Source organism: Mya arenaria, chromosome 6, assembly GCF_026914265.1.
Source record: "Mya arenaria isolate MELC-2E11 chromosome 6, ASM2691426v1".
Classification (NCBI taxonomy): Eukaryota; Metazoa; Mollusca; class Bivalvia; order Myida; family Myidae; genus Mya; species Mya arenaria.
Window position 1 is genome coordinate 49,299,687 of NC_069127.1, and position 12,122 is coordinate 49,311,808.

A 12,122-nucleotide genomic window follows, 5' to 3' on the forward strand; every position below is an offset into this window, starting at 1 on the left:
ATGATGATGGTGGTGGTGGTGGTGGTGGTGGTGGTGGTGGTGGTGCTGCTGCTGCTGCTGCTGCTGCTGATGATGATGATGAAGATGAGGAGGAGGAGGAGGCGGAGGAGGAGGAAGAGGGCGATGAGAATGATGACATTCTTCAATTTAATCATGTTTATATGTCCATAATATAACAAACAAACGCATAAAAACCAGCTGGTCTGATTTCAATATTTTAAACAGACTGCATCCAAGACAAGTAACTATTTATTGCATTTTGATTAAAAATATTGAAGAAGAAGAAGAAGAAGAAGAAGAAGATTTGGTTTCAAATAATTCAGAAAGGCGACTGATATACTAGATTTTTTTAAATATGGCAATGCATGAATGTTAAAACCAAATATTGCTATTTGATAACAGAGGCTCAGAAATACCACAACTCGTTATTGAATACCACACCATCCTGGTCTATCTAAAGTTTATGTTTAGCCAAATTATCATTGATGTTGAACAATATCGGCTGATCGGGTCACAAAAGCAGTGGGTGACTTGTTAAATCTAAATGCACGGATTGAGATGTTATTTACTTCAACATTAGATTATTGTGTGACTAATCGGACGAAAAAAGTGTACACACATTTCATTAAGAAGCAAGCCACTCTGGAGTAAACGGACCATTTTAAATTAATTTATTTTTAAGATGTGTGAATGGCTCACTGCAGAGTCTCGTATATTAAAGTAATATACTTTTTATATGCTGATGCAGAGCATATCTTGACAGTTGACAAGTTTTAAGAGAAGTGCATTATCATTATTTTATAATATTTACCAGAGCACTAGTTGTTCATTGGTATAAAAAGTACAGTGTGATGAATCATATGGATTACGTAAAGTCCTAAAAAAGTAATACTTATAGACAAATGATATTCTGGTCTCAACTCAACGTCAATCAGTTGAATGGATGAACTACAGAACTAATACACTTTAAATACTCTCATGGTATTATTTTTTACAGAACTTCTAATAAAAAATGAATGGACTGAAAATGGACAAACGATGGATTATTGTTATAATCGGTGAGTGACAATGTTTCCTTTGTATTATCATTCGTAATTGTTAACAATTGAACATCATTTTCCACTGGGACTATTACGGTATGTAAGCATTTCTTTCTTCGTATATAATGATGCCATGACCATATGTCGCCTTATTTTGTGTCGAGTTATAACATTACTGCATGGGCGTGGAAGTTTTTTTCTCTTATTGTTTACTTAATAACTGGATATAAACTCCACGTTTTCATGTCGACAAAGTGTGTGTTTTGGTTTATAAATGATTAAGCCGAACAAGTTTGACAACTTGTCTTGATATAACTCCCGAATCATATATTCAACTTAATGGAGACATTACTAATGCTTATATTTGAGTTTAATTTAGTGAATGAATGACTACGCTATCAAGTGGACAACAGGCATACACAAATGCACGTAAAGCTCATGCACGCATGGCAGTTGCCAATTAAATTGCTCACCGTTCTGAAGTTCAACATGCATTGTAAATATTTGATTGCACAAATCTACTCAGTGTTGCCTTAATGAAAATATAATATTTCCCTGTTTTGATCAATACGAAAATGATATGGAATACGTAAAATCAATCATAAAAGCGATCATGGGATGACGTTATCAATATTTTAATGGACTATATTGAACAATTGATACCATTTCTGTGCGACTTTAATACATTTCGGAATGACCATCCTACTTAACTTAAAAATATAACAATCAATATTTAAACCGGAATTTAAAATTTAAGTTTCATGAAAATGGACAAACGTTAGATTATCGGTGGGCAGATTTGTGAAGTTTGCTGTTTCCGTGATACGAAAAAACCGTACTTATGTTACGAAACTGTAGGTTTATTTACCATGGGCACATGCATGTGCAAATGTGAAATACATGTGCTAGTTATAATGAACAAAGTTTGAAGCATGATCTTCCGATTGTGACCGTATCCAAAGTGTTACGTATGCTTTTTATAAACAAAATGTGTTGCAAATCGTTCGATATTCACTATAGTACATAAATATAATTGCCATAAACAATTGGTCGTTTTTACCACATTTTTATTGCTATTTATATTCCTTTCAAATGAAGGTATGGTGTTTGGATTAAAAGCGTGTATATTTTAACAGTGCAGTTAAAACAACAAACGGAGACATCACTGGATTTATTATGCAAAACAGAATGTGTTTTATGAATTTCAGATAATTTCTCATCAAAAACTGAAAGGACAAAAACATGCATTGGCATTAGTTACACAGCACTCTGCCTTGTACATTTAATTTAGTTTAAAGTGGAATCAATTTATCATTGTTTTGTCAACACATATATAGTCACCTGCACTTGGAAAATATAGATTTCAACCCGGATTAAGATATAGAACACCGAAAACTCATTAGGAAGTGTAAGAAAAGCGCAACTATGGGCTTATGATGTACTTATTTGTGTCGCGCTAAATTGATGTATAATAAATGATAGTGTTTTTTTTAATTTGAATATGTTATTCTACGGCAAAATGCACAAGCAGTGGATTATTCTATTTATACGTAAGTCAGTTTGTAAATATTTTATTTGTACGTATTTTCGAAGAGAAAGTTTGGAGTATACTTATATAATTAATTTGTTTAAAAAATATTAGAGGTGTCATATATTTCAAAATTATATTTATTTTTACTCAAATTCTATAGTTTATTTATGCATTCTATAATTATTTTATGATGAAGTATATACTATAAATACCCCAAAACTTGAGACATTCGGGAAACGAGATTCGATGGTAATCTACACTTTAAGCCACTTTTGAAAAGAATGCTACCTGAGAACCTTACCATAACCTGCACTAAATTAACTTTTACTGACTTAAACGGATATTATGAGTTGTTTATGTTCATGCCTTTATCTAAAGTAATTGAAATTTGAAAGCTTACTTTTGCAAATAATAAGGATTTGACACTACGTATAAATATATATCTAATACTATTCCGATAATTTTCCAATTTATTGTTTAAATGCAAACCAAATACCCATAAGGGAAGCCAGACTGGCGCTTGACATTAAACACCAAGAATTGATATACAATGCATACAACGACCGTACGAAATCCAATATCATACCATAGAAGAGGTTGACTCGCAAGAATATTTTGGCCTCAACATGCACTGATCTTTTACTTGGAATCACCATTTGTATCAACTGTCACCATGAACACAGACACCACCCGCTCCTTTTTAAACTCTGCATTGGCTAGAACGCCACCATGGTCTGGGAACCTTTCACGAATATCAACATTCGTCGGTCAACAAAAATAGTTCAGATGCATTGAGCTCAATTAAGCCCGGCCAGGCAAAAAAATGTGCTGGGTGATGTTCTATCCGGTTAGCGTCCCAGCTAGTTAGCTACTGCTGTACAAAGAGTTGTCCAATTCCTCTTTCTGAATAAGTTAAAACAAAATCTTCTTCTAGTTGCAGAACGGTGACTGGGAATGAGGCTTTCTATTTTGTCTAATTTGTGTTAGTCATATGTATATCTAATTGTTTCATCAAGATATCACACTTAGAATTGTTTCTATCGGAAACACGACAAAACCGCCCAAAACATACGTAACACTGTAGACACGGTTACAATCGGTTGATCTGTTTCATAATTAATTCAGTGTTACAAGCATCTCACTTTTTCAGATGAATGTGCCCATTGATATACCATCATCTGCAGATATGTGATTGACAAATTAAAAAGTATTGAGTGGCTGGAAATATAGATTTTACTTTTCTTGAACTTAATTAAAGTTACAAAGTCTTTAGCCGACTTTGAAAACAATGAATTCTACTAAATTTTCTTCGATCTACTAGTTTTCATAGTTTTAGAGAAAGACGCAGCACTTGAGGTATTGAAGAGTTAGGCACATTTCTCATGTACCTACAGTCGGGACATGAACTATAATAATGAAACATAAGTTATTCCATTGGTGTTGGCCTTCCCTAGCCTTCACCATTGAAACGTCATTATTCAAACTAAAAAGGTCATACTGATTAAGGTTATATATAAATTAACAATACCGAGGACAATCAAATTGCAATTGATGTTGAAAAAAAGCGGTAAAAAAATATAAGAAGCTTGTTAAATCTTAAAGCACGATTAAACACAAATTTAATTTAATGGAAACTTTACTGGGGCTTTTCTACGAGTTTATGCTTGTGAATGAGTGACTGTTTACGCTATGAATCATACAATGTTGACAAGCATGTATGAGTAAAAGTACATATAAAGCTCTTGCGTTTCAGTTGAGGAGTTAGACATTCTAAATATTTTATGGCACCTGTCAACACAGTTTTCCTTAATTGACATATAACATTTCACTAAAATGATCAATACGAAAATGATATGGAATACGTAAATCAATCTTAAAATCAATCATGGGATGACGTTATCAATATCTGAATGTACATAATTGAACAACTAATAACATTTCTATGCCACTTCAATACATTTTGGGATGACCATCCTATTAAACTTTTAATAAAGATTGGAATCGGAATTTGAAATTTCAATTTTACGACAATGGTCAAACATTGAACTTTTCTTATCATTGGAGGATAGATTTGTGGACGTTAGTGTTACCGTGATACGAATATACATACATATACAACACATTTATTTACCATGGACACATGCATCTGCAAAAGAGATATGCTAGTACCAATCACAGGCATCTGTATCATTGTTTGTCACTTAAATGTTGTTTAAAACCATTTTGGGTACATACAATGAGATAAACAACACATCTGAAGATATTTAGTGTCTTTGATATACAAAAAAGAAACAAGGTATGTAACTCAAACTTACCCGATTTCACGGTAGAGTTCAGTTTTATGCAAATTTCTCAACCAACATATAAACAATCCATTTTTAAATAAGTGACATGGAAAGAAGAGTCAATTACCTTTAAAATGGTGTGCGATATGTTGGTATATCTATAATGTCTTTAGACAAACAAGCATAATTCAATGTCCAATTCTCGTGTTTTTCTTTAGTCGGAAAGAGTACAGCAAATTCAAATCTTCAATTTTCCCCGTGTAAACAGTACTAATGACAGTCCTATTGAAGTTATTTTATGCTTCAGTGTACAGATAAATTAATTCCATTCCTTAATATCACCATAAGACTAACACCACAGTTTAAGAAACAACCGTATCAGTCTTCAAATTAAATCCACTTTAAATTTCGTAGGCAGCCTGCCATTTTACCGACAAGCTCCCAGATGATGTCATTGACATGTACATTTAACATCTTTGTACCGGCTTGAATGTGAGCCACACAAGCTTGGATGGGCCAAATACTCTTCTTTGGAGGTTAATCAGAAACATCTGAGCGCTGTCAGGAAAATGTCCGCCTCAAACAAAATTTTAAAGTGGATTTAATTTGAAGATTGATACGGTTGTGTCTTAAACTGTGGTGTTAGTCTTATGGTGATATTAAGGAATGGAATTAATTATCTGTACACTGAAGCATAAAATAACTTCAATAGGACTGTCATTAGTACTGTTTACTCGGGGAAAATTGAAGATTTGAATTTGCTGTACTCTTTCCGACTAAAGAAAAACACGAGAATTGGACATTGAATTATGCTTGTTTGTCTAAAGACATTATAGATATACCAACATATCGCACACCATTTTAAAGGTAATTGACTCTTCTTTCCATGTCACTTATTTAAAAATGGATTGTTTATATGTTGGTTGAGAAATTTGCATAAAACTGGACTCTACCGTGAAATCGGGTAAGTTTGAGTTACATACCTTGTTTCTTTTTTGTATATCAAAGACACTAAATATCTTCAGATGTGTTGTTTATCTCATTGTATGTACCCAAAATGGTTTTAAACAACATTTAAGTGACAAACAATGATACAGATGCCTGTGGTACCAATAAACAAAAATTATAATTGAAACGGATCTACCGATTGTAACCGTATCAAAAGTGTGGTTTTCATGAACGAAATGTGTAGCAAATCGTTTAATATTCTCTGTAGTTTTGACAAATACTTGCCATAAACTATTGGCCGTACTCTATCTACCACATTTATAGTGTTATTTAGATTGCTTTCAAATGACGACGTGCTTTAGGATTGAAAGAGTACACTATGCAGATCAAAATTCGTTGAACGAATTTAAAAATATTGCTCAACGAAAACTGAAAGGTCAAGAGAATGTATTGACTTCAGTGCCGCAACACTCTGCCTCATTCCTACATTTAATCTAGTTTAACTGATGGAGAATCAATACACTATTGTTTCGTCAACATTTAGTTTACTGCGCTTTATATTTGCATCTCGGAAAATAAAGTATTCAACTGGGATTACGATATGGAAACTCGAACAATCAATAGGAACTCGACCAAAACGCAGTAATGGGCCAATGCTTTACATGTATCTACAGATATGTTCTTAGGAAATTGATAAAATGTTTGTGTCTCGCTAAAAACTTAATGATAGCTTTTTGAAGTTCTACGGCAAAATGCGAAAGCAGTGGATTGTTCTGTATACAAGTCAGTCAGTTTGTATACATTTTATTTCTGTCTTACTTATTCTTTTAATGTTGTACATTAATTGATTTGATTGTACATGTTTTCGAATAGAAATGCTTCGAGTATATTTATATATTCAATTCATATAAAACACGACTAAAGGCGTCACATTTTCCAAACTAGTTACATTTATATACACATTCTGTATTTAATTTTATGGACTTAACATTTATGAAATTGAGACATTCGATATATTAGATTCGATGGTAATCAATACTTTTTAAACCAAACTTGAAAATACTGCTACTTGAGAATCTTATAACATTAAACGTACAAAATTAATTATTACTAACAAAACAGAATTATTTTAATGATACGTGGTTTCTGTTAAATATGTTAATGCATTATTCTTAAATAATTGATATTCAAATATAATATTGAATATAATAAGGATTTGACACCACATAGAAACTGATAAATATAGATCTAATTCAATATCGAAATATCCAATTCATTGTTCAAACGCAAAACAAAAAACTATTTTAGGATCGTCATACGATTATTTAAGATGTATGGAGTGCATGTCCGTCTTCCACACAAGGCATTGGCCATTCACAGATAGGCTTGAACATAGGTGGCGATATCATTAGATTCAAGATTGAACACATTTATTTAGTAATTTAACACATCATTATTTCGTGACATAACCTGTTATACAATATAAAAATACATTCACCGATAACATAAGAGGTATGCAATTGAAACTTTCGTTTTTTTTTATAAAACGGGGTAAGAAGGCGTAAAACACAGGCTAATTTTGTATACTGAGAATTAGAGAGACTTGCATTATATGTTTATCGCTTGTCATCCATCATCTGATTTTGGTTAAAAATAACAATGAAAGTAGAAAGAACATGTTATCAAACCTACACATTACTCAATGTCAGTTTAAATACAAAACAATGCACCAAACACCAACTGTGCAACCATTGTTTTTTATGATTGGCTTAACCATGGGCTAGGAAACATACTTTTATTTCCGCATGATTATATCAAGCACTAAATTATGTTACATGCAAATATGGAACGAATACCTTTAGAAATGATCATTTATATTTTTTCCAAACTTTAAGTTTCAGTTAAATTAAGACACGATACAAAATAAGAAGTTCAGAACAGCGTCTACACGGCTTCACATAAATCAGAAATAGTAACCGGTAGAATGCATAGATTAAAAATATTAACAAGAAACAAAAATGTCAATTTTGTAATGCACTCGAGGATAAATTTGATTTGCGCCTATAATGGCCATTTTATCATGAGTTACGAATGGTATGTATTAGGCAAAACTACTGACGCTAATGTTTCATTTATTGGCATAGACTACCACCATTTACCAAGGCTGTAGCATAAAAATATAATGATAAAATATTCATTGAAATTGAATTGAAAACTGTGTGTTTTTTCTCGACTTTAGCTTGCACAACTTCAACTATCACACACATCATCGCTACTATCATGAGCATACTACTACTACCGCAGTTGCCATATATAAAGCGGATAGAATCGTGCACTACCACTAGTTACACCTGGCCCCAATTTCTCGAAACTTCTTAAGGTTAACAGGCTTAAGTAGCTTATTTCAATAAGTAAAAATACATAGTTAAATCAATTTTTTATAAATTAAAAAAGGTTTGTTGTGATTATCATAAAGATACATCCTCTCTGAAATATAAAAACTTTTAAATAAGTAAAAATTAAGCAAATCATTGAAAAACAAAAATAGTGAGTTTAGCTTAATCCTGTTTATAAGGGACTTAATAAGTTTCGAAAAATTGGGACCAGTACCTAAATAGCGCCTACTTAAAAGTGTATGTATATATTTAAATCTTACAATACATAAACGTTAGAAAGAATATTGCTTTTTGTATCCAAACTCAGAAATACCACAACTCATTATTGACTACCACACAAAGATGGCCTATCTAAACGTGATGTTTATCCGAATTACCATTCATATTGAACAATATCGGTTGATCGGGTCACAAAAGCAGTGGGTGACTTGTTAAATCTTAATGCACGGTTTGAGATGTTATTTACTTCAACACTTAATTCATGGAATGACTAATCGGACGAAAACATTATACATACATTTAGTTAATAAGCAAGTAACTCGTGAGTAAACAGACCATTTTAAAGGATTCTGTATTGACGTTTTGTAAATTCTCATACATTTAAGTAATATACTTTTAAGATACTGATGGAGGAGATATATTGAAAGTTGACAAGTGCATTATTATTATTTTATTATTATATTTATAACAGCACTGTTAGAACACGCTGAAGTGGTTAAGAAGAAGTAAAAATTACAGAGTCATAGATCATATGGATTATGGAATATTTTATATTAGAAAGAAAATGATAATATAGACATGACATTCGGGTCTCAACTCATCGTCAATCAACTGAAAGGGTGAAATACAGAAAATACTATACTTTAACACCATCTTGGTGTCAACTAATTACATATATATTTTTATAATAATTTAATGGACTGAAAATGGACAAACGATGGATAATTCTTATAATAGGTGAGTGATATTGTATCTCTGCTTCGTTTAATTACTTGAACATACTTTTCTACTGGAAATAATACAGTATGGAAGCATTTTCTTACATCGTTATGCTATGACCATATATAGCCTTGTGTTGTGTCGAGTTGTAACATCATCTGTTATGTAAGTATAATTTCGACTTATTTTTCACTGAATAATTGGATTTTTACCACTTTTTTGCGTCGACAATGTGTGTTCTCCGGTTTATAAATGATAAAGTCAAATAATTTTGACAACTTGTCTTGATATTACGCGTCGAGTCGCCATTAAACAGATAGACAAGACTATAAGTGGTCTCTGCTATGAGCGCGTGTATATATTCTTATGCATGCAATTGATTTAATGTGAGAATAAACGATCCGGGCTTCAATAGATATTCATATTAAATATTCAACGATACTTTATTTTAATGTATTGAAGCATTTACAAAATATTGAAAGGCAACTCTTGATAAAAAACAACAACACAACCTAAGGCACTAGAGTTGGAACACAAACAATCACAATGGAACTTAGGTGGGGTTGTTGTTGTTGTCGCTGGCCTCCGCAAGCCGTGATCATCGACACGTCATTGCATAAACTTTTATATATAAATAAATCACACTGACTAAGGATTCATAAAAAATAATCATGATGTTTGAGGTTATAGATAAATTAATAATCCTGTTTGTGGTTATATTTAATTAATAATACTGAGAGTGGTTATTGTGGTTATAGATAAAATGGTTGAGGTTAAAGATGAATTAATTATAGTGATTAGGGGTAACTAAGTTACAATTGATGTCAGGGGTGGATCCAGGATTTGACGTTAGAGGGGGGTTAACTAAGGGGCGTAACCTTTTGACTTGCGCCCCTCCCTCAGAACCAAAATTGTTTTGTTTAAAATTCTTGGCAGGGGTTTGTGGGTACTCCCCATTTTTTAACAATGTCTAGTCCCAAAGTGTGCATTTTTGCGTATTTTGTTACTTCTTCAGTGAATAAAATGTACATTTGGACGATGTAAGGTGGGACTAGGGGACGCGCCCGGTAGCCCACCCCGGGTACCGCTTTTGGACGTTTAACAATAACGATCACAATGGTAGGTAGATGGGGCCTTAAACTGATAAAAACAAATTAAATTAAACAGTGACGGAAGGTTTTATTTGAGTTTAATTTAGTGAATGGATGACTGAGTACGCGATGAAGTGATTGACAGGTCCTGCATAGCAGTTGACAATTATCATGCTCACCATTCTGAAGTTCAACATTCATTGTAATTATATGATTTTTAACCAGGTTTTCGCATAGTGAAACCTGGTTATTAGAATGAAAAACGTCGTTGTTCGGGCGGGCGGCCAGGTGGCTGGGTGGCCAGGCGGCCGGGCGGCGTCAAACTCACCTATGAAACTGAATAATTCCATTAAGGGTTGACATATCTTGAGCAAACTTGGTCTATAGGAAGAGTTTATGGATACCTTTCATGTGATTGCGTTTTGGGTCCCAAGAGTCAAGGTCAAGGTCACTGTTACTAAAAATAGAATAACGGTTGAAACTGAATAACTTTATTTAAGGTTGACATATCTTGCTATATGAATACAGTATTTCCTTAATTTATTAATTGTATTGGATTTAAGGGGGAACATGCGTTAACTTGACATTACTTAATGGAAACATAATATTTCTCTTTATTAATCAATACGAAAATGTTATGGAATACGTCAATAAATCATAAAGCAATCATGGGATGACCTTATCAATATATGCATGGATATATTGAGAAAATGATAAAAACTGTCTGTGCGAATTTTATACATTTTAAAATGACCATCCTATTTTATCTAACCAGAATTTGAAATTTGAATTTCATAAAAATGGACAAACATTAGATTATTTTTATCATCGAGCAGATTTGTGGAGTTTTGTGATACCAAAAAACTTAGCTATATCATAGAACATCGGGTTTAATTACCATGGATACATGCGTCTGCAAATGAGAAATACATGTACTAACTTGACAGTTACAAATAACAAAAATTGAAGTAAGAACAATCGATTGTCACCGTATTCACAGTGTAACGTATGCTTTCATAAAATGTATTGCAAATCGTTCGACATTCACTATAGTTCATACTTCAACCTGCCATAAACAATTGGCCATTTTTACCACATTTTTATTATTATTTAGATTCCTTTGAAATGAGGGTATTGATTTTGGATTGAACGAGTGTTTTATTTCAACAAAGTAGTAGAAGCAACAGAGATATGTCTGGATTTATTATGCAAATCAATATGTGTTTAATAAAGATGCTTCAGATTATAACAAAACAAACTTAAAAAACAAAAACATGCATATATTTCAGTTCCACAGGCCTCTGCCTAATTCCTACATTAAATCAATGTTAAATGTGGACAATCAATATAATTTATCATTGTTTCGTCATCACGTAGTCTTCTGCACTTGGAAAATATAGTATTCAACTGAGATTAGGAAACAAAACACCTAAACGTCGATAGGGAACGCGGCAAAAAGGCAGTGATGGGCAAAGGGTGTATAAACTTCTGCAGATAAGTTCTTAGGAAATTGTTAAGATATTTGTGTCTTGCTAAAACGGCGTATTAAATGATAGCTTGTTGAAACTGGAATATGGGACTCTACGGCAAAATGCACAAGCAATGGATTGTTCTTTTGATTTGTAAGTCAGTTTGTATACATTTTATTTACTGTCTTGGTTATTGTTTTGTTGTTGTAAATTAATAGTGTGTACATGATTTCAAATAGAAATGTTTGGAGTATATATTATGTTTAAAACCTATCAAAGTGTCACATATTTCAAACTTTGATTGATTTATACTCAAATTCTCTATTTAATTAATGTAATTCACATTTATTTTATGATCGAGTCTTTACGATCAATACCCATAAACTTGAGGCGTTCGAAAAACGAGATTCGATAGTAATCTAT

At 32.5% G+C, this 12,122-nt stretch overlaps 1 protein-coding gene across 2 annotated transcripts in view; it reads left to right on the forward strand.

The window, feature by feature from the left end:
- The first annotated feature begins 527 nt into the window (after positions 1 to 527).
- Positions 528 to 12,122, forward strand: part of LOC128236507 (mucin-17-like) — a 31,930-nt gene continuing 20,335 nt past the window's right edge. Inside the window, exon 1 of one of the 2 annotated variants that reach the window (XM_052951394.1) lies at positions 528 to 1,058. In XM_052951394.1, coding sequence (XP_052807354.1) covers positions 1,013 to 1,058 — 46 coding nt within the window. In that variant the 5' untranslated portion in view covers positions 528 to 1,012. Of the gene's footprint in view, positions 1,059 to 8,727; positions 9,158 to 12,122 lie in introns of those variants that run through there. The other variant, XM_052951397.1, reaches the window with a different exon arrangement.